Source organism: Eleutherodactylus coqui, chromosome 4 (genome assembly GCF_035609145.1).
Source record: "Eleutherodactylus coqui strain aEleCoq1 chromosome 4, aEleCoq1.hap1, whole genome shotgun sequence".
Taxonomy (NCBI): Eukaryota; Metazoa; Chordata; class Amphibia; order Anura; family Eleutherodactylidae; genus Eleutherodactylus; species Eleutherodactylus coqui.
Window position 1 is genome coordinate 32274811 of NC_089840.1, and position 18071 is coordinate 32292881.

At 47.0% G+C, this 18071-nt stretch overlaps 1 protein-coding gene across 4 annotated transcripts in view; it reads right to left on the reverse strand.

Annotated features, from left to right (window-relative positions):
• Nucleotides 1–1810: 1810 nt before the first annotated feature.
• CMSS1 (cms1 ribosomal small subunit homolog) overlaps nt 1811–18071 on the reverse strand; it is a 262721-nt gene continuing 246460 nt past the window's right edge. For all 4 annotated transcript variants that reach the window (XM_066599173.1, XM_066599174.1, XM_066599176.1 and 1 more), the window contains exons 2-10: nt 17766–17866; nt 14713–14787; nt 13164–13293; nt 8364–8423; nt 7810–7912; nt 5916–5976; nt 4296–4383; nt 3132–3220; nt 1811–2011 (exon numbers count right to left, since the gene is read on the reverse strand). In XM_066599173.1, the coding sequence (XP_066455270.1) occupies nt 1928–2011; nt 3132–3220; nt 4296–4383; nt 5916–5976; nt 7810–7912; nt 8364–8423; nt 13164–13293; nt 14713–14787; nt 17766–17866 (791 nt within the window). In that variant the 3' untranslated portion in view covers nt 1811–1927. The remainder of the gene's footprint in view (nt 2012–3131; nt 3221–4295; nt 4384–5915; nt 5977–7809; nt 7913–8363; nt 8424–13163; nt 13294–14712; nt 14788–17765; nt 17867–18071) is intronic.

The window sequence follows — 18071 nt, forward strand, 5'->3', positions numbered from 1 at the left end:
AAAGAGACAGATTTTAGGATGCGTGGGGCCCCTAGGTGCGCTTCCATAAACTCAAGAACTTCTCTCCAATTGGTCTGCCGAACATGGCATTCCCAAACCATATGAATGATTGTGCCCGCACTCATCAAGCATCTTGGGCAGTCTGCATTGGGGATTAGGCCCATGGTACACAGGCGGACGGGAGGATAGTAGATTCTGTGCAGGAACTTGACTTGGATTAACCTGTCTCTTGCACTGATCAGGGGCGGCCCCGAGCTGGCCAAAAGGTCGTCCGAGTCCAAGTCTGGTATGTCCAAGCCCCACTTTTCAAGAGCCCCATCTCCAAGTGAAGCAAGACCCCCTGTCAGTTGGTTATAGAAACAGCAGAGTATCTCAGAATGTTGGCCGTCTGTGCCAGCTCCTCTAGTCGGGTCAGTGCGAGGGGGGATGTTCAGGCCTGCAAACTAGGCCATGACGGAGCTGGAGCTATCCAAAAAGGGAGTTACGATTGGGCCTTCCTAATATCTGTAGTTGTGAGAAGGTACTAAGAACACCCTTCTCAACCACATCCGAGAAAGAAGCCATCACAGAAGATAATGTCTGGCATTTCTTGCAAGAGCATAGGTTAGGATTTCTCCACAGGGCGTATGAGGCGACCATTTTGCTGCCTCGTCCTGTATCAAGTGGAGGGCTTTATACTCAAAGCTTTAAGGGTCACCCACATAGGACTATCGTCGGGCCCCTTAGCTTCATGCATAAATACCCTGCTTAAACCTCTCAGACTTTGTTCACGACTCACTATTCTGCGCTCAAGCCCCACCACTGGGTTATAGTCCGTAAAGGACACCCACCACCTGGCACATACCAGCTGAATAGCCAGGTAGTAGTAGTGAAAATGGGGGAGGGCTAGCCCCCAGCCTCCACGGGCAGACAGAGATTCTAGTTTAATTCTCGGGGTGGATCCTCGTCACAGCATACAGAGGAGTATCTTTCGGAGAGCAGTAAATAACTTTTTAGGGATCAATATAGCTGCATTCTGAAATATATATGAATTTGGGTAATACTGTAGCTTTTAATCAGGTTTATGCAACCCACTTACGTCAGTGGGCATGAAGCCCATTGGGTTGCCATTACTCGTGCCCCCTCCAAAAGTGGGGCAAGGTTGTCTGTATAGAAATTGTCAGCAGACTTTCACTGGAGACATTATTATACTAATTAGGGCCACTGGCGGAACTATTATATTAGTGGGGGCCACCGGTAGCCCTATTTTACGAATCAGGATTACAGGGGTCACTATTTCCAAATGGTTCCACAAAGAAGGCACTATTACTAAGAGGGTTTACAGAGAAGGCACTTATTTAGTGGGGAATTATTTCTATTGGGGAATGCTAAGAGTAGGGAATAGTGGCAAGATGGGGAAAGTCTTCATGGCGGTCTGGGCCCGGATAGGTAAGAAAGATTATACGGACGTCACCAATCAAAGAAGATGCCACCTGTGAGCGCTGGCAGTACCAGCACTGCAATCACTACCACTCTGTACAGCTGGTATCTATTATGTGGTGACAGACTGGAGATCAGCTGCCATTTTTAAGCCCATTGTGCTATACAAGTTGTGTTATAGACTATATATGTATATTTTTAGGGGTCATGGGCCTGTTCTGAGTTTTGCTATGGGGCCTTATGAGTTCTATGTACACCCCCGATGGAGCCAACGAGTGCAGGGGAGCGTTCCCACAGTGTTTACTACGTTGTGGGGTTTCATGCGGGGGTTCGGTCACATCTGACAACAGCGCTGTGGCAGAACAATTCACTTGCATTAGCAGACACACAATGAAAAATAACCGGCTTTTATTACTCATGAAGATACGGGGAGTTAAAGGATTTATGAAAATCGCTGATTAAAACAAAGGTGCAGATAAAAGGCGCGGTAATATATGTAACACAGGAGCTAAAATAGTCCGATCTTCACCGATCCTTCTCTGCATGCAGCTATGAGGCCCGACTCCAGGAGCTCTGCCGTCTCCTTCTTCACCTGCAACAGTAGAGCACAAGGGTTAAGAATCCACGTACCTGAGGGCCACATGTATACACAGTAGATCGGGATGGGTTGGGGCGGGATGCTCTCCTCATCAATATATATAGGGTAACACGTTTAGCTGACAGATCTGCTTTAACACTTTGCATACCAATGACATACATGTACGCCATTGGGCTGCAGAGTATGGTGTGGGCTCAGGAGCCGAGCCCGATTCATACCCAGCGGGTATCAGCAGTGTTATACAGGTACCAGTTGCGAACAGAGCTTGCTCTGATCCTGGCCGCTAACCATTGAGATGCGACTGTCAATTGTGACTGCAGCATTTAAATGCCTCGGCAGGGAGGGAGCTCCCTCTGTCCCCCGAACTGCTCACTCCTAATAAGATGGTGTAATGAGTTTGTATAGCATGGCAGCCTGCGGCATTGGAAAGGCCTCCAAGGCTCCCTTGTATTTCTGTCTATTAAGCTGTGCCAGTGGCAGGGCTTAATGGAATATTGTACAAGCGATTAGATGATCGCAAATTCAAGTTTCCTTTGTGGACTAAAAAGAGAAAAGTTTGATTACTATTTTTTTAAACCATTTTTTATGAAAAAAATAACTTCTTACCAATTTTATTTTTTTTTTTTTTGAACTATTAAAATTTTGCATTATTTATACTGCACGGTGAAAGCCAAAAGAGAGGGAAAAAAACCCAAAACAGTAACGCCAGAATTGCAGGGTTATTTTTGTCACCCCACTACTCAAAAGTCCTCACACAACCTCATCACTGGCGGTCGCAGTGAAATGATTGTAGCGGCACTGAGCATGTGCAACAGCCGCTGCCCTCACTTCAGGATTGGTGGAAGTCTCAGCGATTGATTGGTTCCCCCCACCAATCTGAAGCCTAGTCCCATCCTGTGGATAGCTGATGACTTTCAACCATGACAACCTCTTTAAGGGAGTTTTATCTTTTCCCTGTACCCTCTAGATTGCCCCCACACTTAGGGAGAAAAAAAACAAGTTATAGAAAAGTGTGCGTCCGAGATGCAGAAATTATATTGTAAGCCTCCTGCGGGTGGTGATTGGTGCTCTAGGTGGCGCTCTATACATAAAACCTAACACAGGGCAGACTTACCTCTGGTATATCCGCCATCCTCCGCAGCTTCTGATCCCTCCAGTTCCAATCTAAAATGAGGTATTTCAAGGACTGCAAGCTGAGCCCATCTGTCAGAAGGAGGACACCGAACGTTACCACATGATACGTCTACGACACTACGGCGGACGGCACAGATTACAGGAGGACGAAAGACACTATACAGGGCGGTCCAGGGAGGTATGGAGACACCTGAATAATTGTAAAACGCTGGTTGGGAACACCATGTGGTGTGTAGCATAGCGCTAAGGGCAAGGGTGCCAATCTGTGAAGGGTAGTGTCCGACGTGGCAGCCATTTTGAAAGCCGCCATCTTGGAACCAAATTGATATTTTCAAAATGGGAAGCGCATATATAATATATAGGATAGAGAATTTAATGAGAAAACCACATCTGTGCTTAAATGTGACCTTTATTCCTGCCAAGGTTATCAACCTTCTCTCAGATACGTCTGCGAGATGAACCCGCGAGGAGAGAGAATGTGCCGATCCCCAGAGAGCGCAACACCGAGTCATTGCAGTGGATTTCCATGGTCGGCACCCTAACAGACCACCCATCTGCCATGTTGGCAAACTGCTTGCCAAATTCCGCCAAACAGGTTCTGTGTTAGACTTGCCAACAAACTGAACCACCAGCGAGCAGATATTCGCTACGCCCAAGTGGCACCCGGACAATACAATGCTGCTGCATGATCTCACGGAGGACGATCCCGATCGCGTGTTTTACATTTTGGAATGGATGTCACAGCGATTGCAACGGGACCCACATTGCAGAAAGACGGTGCCGAGTAGTGATGAAGCAAACGCGTCTTCGTGACGGGGAGGCCAACAAACCAAGCCTTCGCTACCGGTCTGACCGAAACCCGCCTGGACAGATCCCTCCAAGATGGCTGGTGCGCAGAAAGTCCTGGCGTGGTACAAAGATGGCCCTATTGTTACGTCACAAGGTGTTTGTCGTGTGATCGGGGGCACCTTCACAAGGCCCAATATTAGGAACTCCCGGTCCTTAACCCCAATAATAAACGTGGTTGATAACAGGGAGCAATAGACTATATTCAGCTACACACCATATAGATGTTTGGGTCACATCGGGGGCTTTTACCATTTTTTAGTGAATCTGGAGAATTCGGACTGAGCCCCCCTCTTACCTTGTTCTATGAGGGCTTTTATCCTCCCCGGGGTCCCGGCTCCCAGGTGAACCACGTTGGTTTCCAGCCACTTTATCTGATCTTTAATCTGCGATGAAGTTTGAGAACGCAGGATTATATTAGATGGCGGACGGTCCTGGGAACTCGTCATATCCAGTATCGCTTATATGTATCTGCCTGAGCACAAGGGATTTCCCTACATTCACACGTGGCGGACGCAGTGCGGTTTTTGACATGGATCCGTAGCTGACCTCAGACCACTAACCGCAGGGGTGAAACGGTGAATCACGTCAAAATCCGCCCAAAATCTGCCACATGTGAACACACACAGAGGGGTTTATGGGATTAGATAACAGAGCTCATTCCTCCTAGAAATAGCGCCACTCCTGCCCCTGGGATGTGTTTGGTATTGCAGCTCAGTGGCATTCAATTGAATTAGGCTGAGCTGCAATACTAGATAAAGTTCCTGGGCAAGAGTGGCGCTGTTTCTGGAAGAAATCAGCCATGTTGTCCAATGTAAGGTCCTCCACCGTTAAGAGGATCTATGAGATTACTTAGTGCCCTCCTTTATTCTGATACATCCTCCTGCCGGTTCATGTGACCCCATTATGGTGATCCAAGATGGCCTCTCCACTTCTTAAACTACCTGATACACACTGAACACCGGTGGTGTGTGGGTCATCGAAGATTTTTTTTATGCTGCTCTGATGTGAGCAACCCTGACCAATCAAAAAACAGCATGTAGCATCTGATTACCACTGCCCACTGTTCATAGATGAGCAACAGGAGCGCAGCGGCCATCTTGGAGCTGGCGTCGATGAATCTGTGGATTAGCAGCTGTACATCAATAAAAGAAAGCAGTAAGTTATATAGCCCTCCGTCACTTTAATATATCTGCGATCATTTCATTTCCTTCTAGTCAACTTAAAGAGGATCACTAACAGGCAGACATTAAAGGGGTATCCCATCCCGGAGCAGCCATTACTTCTTCATTGAATAGGTAAAAAAGGCTAGATTGCTAGGGGTCCGACTGCTGGGAACCCCACCCATTGTCGAAAGTGGGAACCTAGCCCCCTGTGCTCCCCAACCACAAGCCCACCGCTAGGAGGAGGAGTATGAATGCAGTGCAGGGCGAGTACTTCGCTCCATTCAAAGTCTATGGCACAATCAGAAAAAGACAAGCAAAGCGCTCAACTTTTTTCCACCAGTTCCATAGACTTTAAAATTGTGGAAGCAGGCACGTTCGACCTCCGCTCCATACAAAGTTCTCCTAGCCGTGGCCTTGTGGCTGGTGAAAACAGGGGGCTGGGTCTTCTGAGGACAGGTGGGGGTTTTAGCATCTATGAATACCCCTTTAATTTCACTTGCAATTTCTCAGCTAATCACATGAAAAGTTGGATGGCTTATCTGTCATGTGATTGGTTCCCAGCACTGTCCAGGATGAAGCGGGACCCCTGCCGGTATCATTCAGGGTGTTAGCCGGGGCCCTGATCAGTGTAGATCAAGAATACGAGAAGCGATGCCTGAGCAGAGGAGCTGCGTACTCTCCCCCTGTTCCCTTCATTGGGGTGGATTGGGATAAATTCCCGTTCCTCCGTGTTATAAGTAGCAGAGAAATACCTTGATGTGCTTCGCAAATAGTTTCATTATCTTGGTGTCACCTCGGAAGGCTTTTATCAGTCTGCAAGAAAAGGGAGAAGAATGAAACCACTAAACATACAAACCCCCAATGTATGAGTGCAGCATGGAGAGACCGGTACTGTACGGTAATGAGTGCAGCATGGAGAGACGGGTACTGTACGGTAATGAGTGCAGCACGGGGAGATGGGTACTGTACGGTAATAAGTGCGGCACGGAGAGACGGGTACTGTATGTTAATGAGTGCAGCACGGGGAGATGGGTACTGTACGGTAATAAGTGCGGCACGGAGAGACGGGTACTGTACGATATTGAGCGCAGCATGGGGAGACGGGTACTGTACGGTAATGAGTGCGGCATGGAGAGACGGGTACTGTACGATATTGAGCGCAGCATGGAGAGACGGGTACTGTACGGTAATGAGTGCAGCATGGAGAGACGGGTACTGTATGGTAATGAGTGCAACATGGAGAGACGGGTACTGTATGGTAATGAGTGCAGCATGGAGAGACGGGTACTGTATGGTAATGAGTGCAGCATGGAGAGACGGGTACTGTATGGTAATGAGTGCAGCATGGAGAGACGGGTACTGTATGGTAATGAGTGCAGCACGGAGAGACGGGTACTGTATGGTAATGAGTGCAGCATGGAGAGACGGGTTACTGTATGGTAATGAGCGCAGCACAGAGAGACGGGTACTGTACGGTAATGAGCGCGGCATGGAGAGACGGGTACTGTACGGTAATGAGCGCGGCATGGAGAGACGGGTACTGTATGGTAATGAGCGCAGCGTGGAGAGACGGGTACCGTATGGTAATGAGCGCAGCGTGGAGAGAAAGGTACTGTACAGTAATGAGTGCCACATGGAGACGCGGGTACTGTACGGTAATGAGTGCAGCATGGAGAGACGGGTACTGTATGGTAATGAGTGCAGCATGGAGAGACGGGTACTGTATGGTAATGAGTGCAGCATGGAGAGACGGGTACTGTACGGTAATGAGCGCAGCACAGAGAGACGGGTACTGTATGGTAATGAGCGCAGCACGGAGAGCCGGGTACTGTATGGTAATGAGCGCAGCACGGAGAGACGGGTACTGTATGGTAATGAGTGCAGCATGGAGAGACGGGTACTGTATGGTAATGAGTGCAGCATGGAGAGACGGGTACTGTATGGTAATGAGTGCAGCATGGAGAGACGGGTACTGTATGGTAATGAGTGCAGCATGGAGATGGGTACTGTATGGTAATGAGTGCAGCATGGAGACGGGTACTGTATGGTAATGAGTGCAGCATGGAGAGACGGGTACTGTACGGTAATGAGTGCAGCATGGAGAGACGGGTACTGTATGGTAATGAGTGCAGCATGGAGAGATGGGTACTGTATGGTAATGAGTGCAGCATGGAGAGAGGGGTACTGTATGGTAATGAGTGCAGCATGGAGAGACGGGTACTGTATGGTAATGAGTGCAGCATGGAGAGACGGGTACTGTATAGTATGATGCTTGATAAGGAGCTGCAGGAGTCATGGGGATGGCAGGGATTCCGGAGGATGGCACGGAATGTATGCCCCTATGCAGGGCGGAGGTCCTAGGAACGGAACGTCTCCTTTAAACTTCAATAGTAGGGGTGCGGCCGATCCTCTCGGACTTATTCTGGGGTTTACAGTTTGGAAAGCAAGAATAGCGCCGCATGCTGCACTATTCTTCAGATCAAATGTGACATAGTGTTCAAACCAAGTCTGCCCGGCAGCGGTGTCACTAATACAACCTGGAGGCGCGATATTATATACAGATGGGAGTTTATTGTGAAATTAGTTTCTACTTATGTGGCTGATGGAGAAATAACCTGCGGTCGGGGATCGCCCTCGGACACCTACCTGATCAGCTCCAGGGTGCGGTGCGCCGAGCTGCAGACAATCAGCAGGAGGACAGATCTCTTTTCTGTGTGATTTTTTGATAGTTTTGACCATTTGGGGCAAACTGTAAAACATGGAGCGTTACATTGTAGGCATATCCTTTCTACAGCAGCGGGTTGGTATCTGTCTACAGATTGGTTTGTGTCAATAATAATAGATCCACTAAAAAACCCCACTGAAAAAGCAGTAGTGGACGAGAAGGGAGTCCCCAATATATGGGGTCACCAAGCCACGCAGCAGATCGATGGCTGCAGCATCATAAGATGCAGAGAGAAAAAATAAAAGACTGCAATAATGGGATTCGCCACTAGGTGGTGGTAGCTCACCAAAACCATCCAGACAGTATTATTGTATGATGTGATTGCATGTTACATGGGATGTGTCACCTGTAGGGCTATTGGATGCAGAATGTACAGTTTATGGTCATCTCCCCCCACATATACCCTCCTGCAGGTGCAACGAAACCATGTGGCCTACGGTCAGCGTTTCACCCCCGACCCCCTCCGCACACTTACCCTCCCGCAGGTACGAGGATAATGTGTGGCTTAAGTCGTTTTCTTTTACAAAACAATTATCTAGGAATAGAAAAAGTTGATTTTCATCAATCAAAGCATCAAAACAACAAACTGGTAAAAGTGATTACAGACGTATCATCCATGACGCTACTATCCTTCCCAAAGTAATGGGACACCTGAGAAAGAATCAGAAGTAGCATTTATTACATATGTTAACCCTTTCCAATCTAATTTGTATCCTGGTTTTCCTAGGGGGCTTACTCTTTTTCTGCCGTTATACAATGGCGCTATCTGCTGGCTAATGCCAGTACTGCATGGTGACACGTTGGATAGGCTCCGACAGCAGAGAGGCTGGCAATATACATTAATAGAACCCCGACGGGTGTCTTCTAACAATGGAGCTGTTCAGCCTTAAATCATATTGTCTTCAGAGGTCAGACAGTGGATTGGAAAGGGTTAATACTTAATGGGGCTCCTTTGGCCATAATGACATCGGATACTCTCCATGGCAAACGTCTGATACACCTCAGCTGGTATTTCCCTCCATCCATCCTGCAAACGTCTGGTAAGTTCTCTCAAAGATGATGAATCCTTTTCATAATTTCCTGACCCTCCAGTGTATGTAGTGTATGGTGGAAGGTTGTATTGCCGGTTACTGACGTGTGCAGCCGCCCCTGCATGTGGTCAGCGTTGCAATATAAAAGTAATAACATATACTGCCTAATTGGATGTAATTAAGAGGGGCTTTTGTCATATCACAGGCCCATTATTACCTATGGACACAGTCAAGAGATTTTCCTGGCACATATACCAAATCGGTTGTGAATATATCATCCAAAGACAAGACCGACCACTTCATTTTAATAATGTATATTAAAGAAACTCTCCAGTCCCCGGGCAAAAAGGTGTGGAGGGGGAGAGTTCATGCAGCATAAACGATGGGTGATGAGCTGATGGCTTATCGCTCATTGGAAATAGCAGCTGTTCAGTGCTGAACGACCGCTGCGTTAAGTGAATTGAGAGGGGCAGGGAAGAGCGAGGAGAGAAATCTCCTCCTGCCATCCCGGCCCCCTGCTGGCCGCTCTGTCAGAGATCCAGGGATACTCGCTTCTGTGCAGTAGCACAGAAGCGAGGACACAGAGGGACGATTGTCGGGCATCGTTTGCCCGACTTTCGTCCTGTGTAAATGGGCCTTTAGATTACCTGCCATCCATCCTCCGCACGCTTGTCCCTCAGATCCCCGGTTACTAAGCCTCTGTCTTCGGTCTTCCAAGACGGCCGCCACATTCTTCTGCCTACCTAATACAGCTGTGCATCAGTAGTCCGTGGCTCCGGTCGGCCAGCACTAGTCATGTGAGCAGCACTGACCAATCAGAGAGCAGTTCTAGTGCATCGGTAGTGCGACACAATGCACACTGTAAGCCAAGTAGTCAGAAGATTGCAGTGGACATCCCGGAAACCAGCGGGCGCAGGAACTGGCAACTCTGGGGACAACGGTGCAGAAGACTGTCAGCAGGTAGGATAGCTCCCCCGCCGATCCCTGGACAGAATATTTCCAGAGACCGGAGGGTCGCTATTATTCTGTATAAATCCCTCTATATTTATAGACACAACTGTAGATTGTAACAGGACAGCGGGGGCCCCGGGGCCCTAGACTAGAGTGTCCCAGCCGTCACACCAGAGCACCCTCAGGAACCGGATTTTGCATGCAAATTAACCCTGTAAGTACCTATTTGGTGGGTTTATGGCCTTATTTTGATTTATTAAAATTATTTTTTCTGCATTTTTTTCCCGTGACATATAGGGCTATTTATTTATATATATATATATATATATTTTAATATTTTAACTGCTTTTTTTTCCTGTTTTTTAGTTTTATTAGGGGTAAAAAGCTAAAAAATAATACATTTAAAAATAAATTCAGAGAAATTTTTTTTAAAAATAGCATAATAACTCTAAAATAAACAAGGCACAGGATTGGGCTCCTCATTTTGTTTCGGCCCCTTTTGATCATTGGTATGGTCTTGGATTACAGGGCGCAGATCACCGCGCTTTAGGTTGGCGTCATTTTCTTTCATATATTTATTTTTTATACTAAGTTACAAAAAGAAGTTACATTTTTTTTTCCAAACCCTTTTTTTTTTGTACATCTATGTTGCAATTCATATAAGACCACCGGGGGTCATTCACGCTAAATTGAACCCTTTTGTACTGTAACTGTGGCAGCCATAGGAGCCCCAATTACAGTGGAAAACATTGCCCTGCAGCTCTGCTTCAGCAGGGGGCGACCGGTGGTTACGTGATCGCCGGGTTGAATAGTAACACTTCCGCTTTCCTTCTTCATTGCACTCATTGAGCGCTATGTAGCCTACAAGAGAGAAGGCAGATTGCAGGAGCTTTAACCCCGCGCTGGATTTTACTATTGGCCGGGATTAAAGCCTAGGACTGTAATTTTATGGTGTGTGTGGTCCTTAAGGGGTTAATATAATTGTCTGAGGCCAACACGGGCCAATGGAAGGGACTACTGAAGGAGACAACCGTCCACGGGCCAATACTACCCCAATACGAGGACACAGTAACCCGGGTCACGGTCAGGGCAAACCACCCGCCTGCGAATAAATCATCTATCCCCTCCGGAGCGCTGATAGAAATAAGCAGGTACGGAATAAGAAACCTCGGATTTTCTTGAGAACAGACTTTCCCCGTCCACCAAATATCGTATAACAGAAGGAGATTATTGCTGGAAGTCTACAAGACGTACACCATCCCGCGGCCGCACACCGGGGCCTTGGGTTTCTCCGTACGGTTCACACAGAGTGCAAGCAAACAAGCGCAGGACCTGAGAAGTCTCTACTTCTGGCTCGACCGCACTGAACGCTTCTATTTAACCTTTTCTGCGGTTCTTGATGTTGGGGATGAAGTACGGTCCCAGAGACGATATCAATCATGTCTCTTAAAGGGCACCCATTGGTGGAGGCGGCCATTACTAGTGAGAAGACACCCCGCCATATCCATTAGGAAGCTTGGTCATGGCTGAGGTTACTGGCACGGAAGCGGGACGGGCCTTGGAGACGTAACGAGGCGCGGTGAAGGATGGATTACAGACAGGAAGGAAAATTACTGTTTAAAGGGATACTTTTAGGATTTAGTATGACTTTAGTTATTGTCTTAAAGGGATTTGCCTTCCTGGCATGTAGTGCGGTCGTCAGAGGACTACCTTCTCTCACAGGAGGGCGTTGGGACTGGCGCAGTATGGTGCCTGGCCGTGCATTGGCCAGTATGATTTGTGCCAGCAGCGGGATATAACACTTGTTTAGGATGGTCAGATGACCACCCTGGCTGACAGAAAGGGCGCTATAGCGGCAGTTGTCACCAGTGTGGCTGGCACTGTAAGGGGCAAGGACTTAAATATTGGGTAGCAGTCACCCCTGAACCCAGATACCCGAGGGACCTTAAGGCTCCTCTGCCATGTAAGAACCCATCAGTCTTATCAGTAGCACGGGGTAGGTGGAGGCTGTCACAGGTTTTGCATTGGGACTCTTCTATCTGAGGTAGGGATGGAAAGGCCTGGAGAAAAAAAACTGAAAAATTGCTTTTTTGGAGGGAGTTTTTTTTCCCAAACCGTTTTTTATCTTGTATAGTTTGGATTCCATAGTATTTATCATTGGAAAAGAAAATATTTTGCACATTTTTTTTTCAATCTTTCCAGAAAAAAAATGGCTTAAGAAAAAAAAAACACATTTTTCCCCCCCAATTTTTCATTTTTTTTCTGGGCCTTGCCATCCCCAGTCTGAAGCCCCTGTGGCTGTTGGCGGTCATTCTCATGCACATATGTAATTTTTAATGTGTTTTTGTTGCCTGTGTGTGTTTTCTCCATCCATGCGTCATCCGTCTCACGCGGTCGGAAAAAAAAACCCGCAAGAAGGCCCGGCTGATGTGACTTTTTTCAATGTTTCCTGGCAATACATAAAAAACAAAAAAAAAAGCAGTGCGCACGCATGTAACGTGTAGTATGTTGTATGGAACATCTGTGCTTGCTGCATTTTTTTTTACGCTCCCGTAGACTTTCGGGGGAATGCAGTGATTTTTTTTTTACGCAGACCATTGCTCCACATAGAAATGCCTGTGAACAGCCCAAAGTGACTTTAATGTGTTCGTGTCCAGTCAGTTAAAAACACGGACCGCATGTGGATGGGTAAAACGCATGTGTGGATGGGTGGACCCTAACTGTTAGGAGGCATTGTTACTGTTATGGGGGCATTGCGGCTGGCACTGTTATGTGGGCATTGCGGCTGGCACTGTTATTGGGGCATTGTAGCCAGCACTGTTCTGAAAGCATTATAACTTACCGTTATGGGGGCATTGCGGCTGGCACTGTTATGGGGGCATTGCGGCTGGCACTGTTATGGGGGCATTGTAGCCGGCACTGTTCTGAAAGCATTATAACTTACCGTTATGGGGGCACTGTGGTTGGTGCCGTTATGTGTATAAGGCATTGGGTTGGAGGGGTGGGGGGGTCTGAAAACGTTACCAATCTAAATCTATAAATTATACAGGCTGCCGACCCCAAACCTCTCACTGGAGAAGTAGCTGAAAATTTACTTTACTAATACAAGACGGTTTCCTGCTAATTCTATAGGTGCCTCTTCCGCCCCCCTTATATACATCTCTACATTCTGTCACTTTGCTCCATAGAGGGTGAATCCTACAACATGTTATAGTCATGGGGTTTCCACAGTCAAAACCTACAACTATCTTCCGTCCTGCACCCCCCTGGATGACGCCGGAGATGGGCCGTACCTGGTAGGCGGAGTTCCTCCATCTCGATCACTGACCGGGTCTTCTTATAGTGTTGCTCAATAAGACGCTGCAGATCTTCTGGAGTTCCAGGTTTTGGTTCAGATGTTGCAAGAACATCAGTAATTGTCTTCTGGAGAGCGAGAAAACATTTGTAATAGGGAGTCGATATACCGAAGCATCAGGTAAGTGTCTCCAGTACGTCCGCTGTAGGTATAAGACTGCGTTGTGGCTGGTCTATAACGGTAGTAATGACCCAGTGTATGACCGATGGACACCGCTGACTGGTCCGTTGGGTTCTCTTGTGGCGTCTCCTGTCTCGAAGACAAGAATACCGCCCTGCGCACCATTATTGTAGTGGGCACAGGAAGGAATAACTGCCAGCTGAGCTCTCACCTACCTACCTGCCGGGTAGTGCGGTAATACGGCATCAGTCAGTAGTGCGCATTACAATGAGCACATATATTAATGACGTATACAGATACCAACATACAGCGACCTGTAGACCCCTAAGTAGATGATTGGAGGGGAGAGAAAATAGATAGCAGGTTTCACAGCAGAATACAAAGGATCTCGTATAGTAATAAACCAAAGTCAGGAAATATATATATATATATATATATATATATATATATGCGCTACATTTATCACACTCCATTAGTGGAAGGGACACCTTTTTTCTGCATATCCAGAGTAGAAAAGGCAGCAAACTGTGTTGTAGTTCTCCCAAGTCTTCACCCAACAACCCCCTCCTGCCTAGCAGTGGAGTATTCGCCCTGAAAAGGGAAACCCCTTAGTCCAAACACTCACCGCTACAAAAGATACTACAGGATGGGCCACGGAAAAGTATCCCGGCACCACACTCTTATGAAAGCGGTCTAAAAGAAAACCCGTCTCTGTTGTCCCTAGCAACCAATCGCCGTGTAGCTTTCATAAGAGTGTAGTGCTGGGCTAATTTTCTGTGTCCCCCCCACCGTCCCCCTCCCTGTATTAAGCCCTTACACACTCGGTGTATTTTCCATTCAAAGGCTAACCGAAATTCATCCTGCCGCGTTTCCCCTGTTTGATTATATAAGGGTTCATCAGGGGATCTCTTCATCAGATGAAATATCCAAATGTACGCCAGCAGCACATGTGAGTAGACGGCACCGCCATCGTGACATCCGGATGGGAGCGGTCAGTCTGCACCAGAGGTCAGAGTTGATCTGCAATACCAGAGCTCACCATGGACAGGAGTAGTGCTGTTCCTGGAAGAAAGCAGCCATGGTTTTCTAAACCTGGACAACCGCCAGAAATGGCATTTTTTTTCTTATATAAAATATTTATAGTTTAGTGTTAATGTAAAATGATGTCTTTATAGCGGATGGAGCTCTGAATTTCCTGCAGGAGATATAAAACAGAATGTTCTGCCTTGAATCATCACTAGGGGCACTCAGGAGCCAACTGAAGACTGTTATATGGTAAACTCTATTATAACACAGTATGCAGTGAGCTCCGGAGCTCCCTCTAGTGGAGAATTCCTTGCAGGGGTAGAAAGCTTTAAGTTTTGTACCTTCTTCCTTTTCCTGGATTTTTTCGGCGTTGGCTCCATTATTTCTTCTGGTTTGCGTAAGATGCATTCCTTCACCTACAAAAATTAAACATGTGAGGGCACGGCGAGAAACCGCTGCAGAAGGACAGACGAAAATGTATTCTTAAATTGTAGGGGTTTTCCAGACTTTTACTGTTGGACATCAATAGTTGATTGACGAGGGTCCGCCGCTTAGGATATTCACCGATCAACTGACTGACTGGCTCACTGTCACTGCAGCGGACCAAATATCATCCTTGGCGGTCAGAGCGATGTCTTCACTCCCATTTAAATCAAAGGTAATGAGACCTGCGGTTAGACTTTAACCCTTTCCAATCAACTGTCTGACCTGTGAAGACATTATGATTTAAGGCTGTACAGCTCCGATGTTGGAATACGTCCGTCGGGGTTGTCTTACTGTATATTGCCAGCCTCTCCGCTGTCGGAGCCTATCCAACGTGTCACCTCATGCAGTACTGGCTTTAGCCAGCAGATAGCGCCGTTGTAGAACGGCAGAAAAAGAGTAAGCCCTCTAGGAAAACCAGGATCAAATTGGACTGGAAAGGGTTAAGATCTGACCACCGATGACGGCCGCACCGCACTGACAGAGGGCCGATTAATGTGCAGATTGGCGGAGATCCTGAGTGGCGGACCCCTGCCGATCAACTATTGATGTGCTTTGCACCCAGTTTAAACTATCAATTTCGTTTTCCATGTAGATTCCCCTACTTTTCTGCTGCCCTGTTTGCAACCCACCTACAAGTGGGTCATGTGTCCTACATTAACCTTTTTGCCAGGACTTCCTCTCCCAGACTTCCCCTGCTGTCTTGTATAGCCCTGCTCCAAATCAGATGTAAGGCAGTATTAGAATGCCCACACCTCTGTTGCATGCAGTAACTAGCGGTGTCCCCAAGTCCCTGTTACTACAGAAGCAAAATGTCTAATGACAGGCAGTGGATTGCAAAGCCGATGCAACGAAGATCCCTAGTGATAGACACTTCAAACTTGATTTTCAGTGGAAAAACGAAAAAAAGTCCTGCAAGGATTGACAAGATTAATGATACAGACTGTTAGATGAGCAGAAGTTGTGCAAAAAGTTACTGTCCATTTAAAAAACTTTTTGTAGTGTTTTTTAATCATTTCAGATCCAAAAATATATACGTTAAATGTGTGAAACGTACAGCTTTACGTCTCCATACGTTTCCTAATAAGCAACACGTTAAACATTTATACAGTTGATGGAGGGCTAAAACGTGGCATGAAACCTGCGGCGTATGGGTGGGGGGGCATCTGACTTTGGGAAAAGAAGGATCAGGCAGTTGGATTTCGATATGCCCAATCCTTCTGTCCTCGGAGAGATCAGCTGCTGCCAGCGGTTTACTCCCCTTTTAGAAGACTAAATGGCTATTAAAGTGGTCCGTGCCGAGCGTCCGTTTGGCGGCAGCTTTGTTCCTACACCTTGTATAAGACTCCGACGCTGGAGGTCTTTCCATCAGACTTTTCATCCTCTGATCCATCACATCTGGTGATACGGCGAGTGGATTTCCCTAATAAGCTCTAACAGGAAGCGCGCCGATCTGGCGCAGGCGAATCTTCATGTATGTTTGGGGCTGAGATTGTTAGAACAGTTTCCTGTCGTGTTCTGTGTAGGAAAGTATTAGAGATTTTGGCCCCGAGGGATCCAGATGGAAAACGGACACGATGACATCAGCGTTTACATTCCAATGATAGAGGTCAGTCGCTGATGGAAGCGTAAGCCTCCTGTAATAGGAGAGATAGAAACCTGCATTCTCTGCTACTAGAATACTGCTGATCCTGCTGAAGTTACAGCATCTCGGGGAAACTCTATTTAACCCCTTCCGGTCAAATTTTATTTTTAAAGAGGTTTTCCATCCATATGTAAATAATGCATAATCATAGATCGCAGCATCTAAGGTGTTAATCAGCTCCGATCCTGGCATTATAGATGGTAGTCAGAGCCGGGTTCCAGGATGGGCACAGTTTCTAGGTGGTTTTACCATCTTATAAAGCCATGGAGTAATCGTTTAGATCTACCATTACTTTATTAACCGCCCTCTGGGACCCCCACCAGTCCTAAGAATAAAGGGGCCACATATTATAGCGGTATGCCATCACTTTATAAGATTGGAGTAAGTCACACATAAGTTATCAGTCAGTCAATAACTTATTATGTAGCCAAGAGCAACTTTTGATGACTCTACTATAAACACGCGCAGGCGCTCGTCCTTGTTTATTGTGAGGGGGGAAAACGAATGCCAACCCCCTCCGACCGTGGCTTATCACCCACTAGAAAAAAGGATAAGGCGTGTTGAAGTCCAACATGCCAGATCTCTCTCTTCTGCCATCAGAGAACGCTTAGCAGGCTCCCATAAACACAGGACCATCTGCCAATCCCGTAGAAATTGGCGCGTTCAGACGACTTATCTCATGCGTACGACCGGCTTTAGATATCACAGTCACTACTGACGGCGGCGGGGATTGGAGTTATCTCCATATCAGCAGCTGTTGGATCGCATTCAGACAGCTGCAGAGGTGCGACTCGTATCAGGCAGCACACGGACAGACGTGCAGCGTCCGCGTGAAAAAACGCTCATTGGCTATAATAGGGTTTGTGCTGTCCATGAAACACACAGATAGCACACAGACGGGAAGCGTGTCTGTGTGAATGGGCCTTTAGTTACGACTGACTTCCAGTGTGTGATGGGGTGAGTGTGGCTTCTCTGCCCGCGCCATGACTCAGCTGTGTGATTACAGTGCTGCTTGCTAACTACTTCCAGAGCCATAAATGTACAGGAGACGGCGGGAAAGAGTTAAAGGGGACATGTGACGGGCCCTTTAAATGCCGAATCATCTGTTGCTATTACATCCACTCCTGAAAATAAAAGGATTGAGCATTTTAACAATTTGAACACACAGTTACAAAATATGACATTAATGCCCGTGTTCCTGACATACATGAATTATTACCTATGTACTATATAGCGTGGAAGGATCCGTATATCCCATATATTTACCTGCTTCTTTTTCTTTTTTGCAGCCTGATCCGCCTTCTTGGTCTTCTTTGGTTTTGGCTCTTCATCACTCTCAGCACTTTCTTTTCCCTCCTTCACAGGTTCTAGAAGGAATCACAAATGACAGCTTAGGCCTATGGCATTACACATCTCCACACCCTACAGCGGGTATACAAGCGCCAAGTCAGGCTCTCAACCAGCATAAGGAAAGGTAGAAGAAAATGCCCAAAATCAGGTCTGCAGGATGTTCCCTGTGATCTTCAAAAACTCTTGCTGAAATCTTAGAGAATACAAGACTACAACCACAAG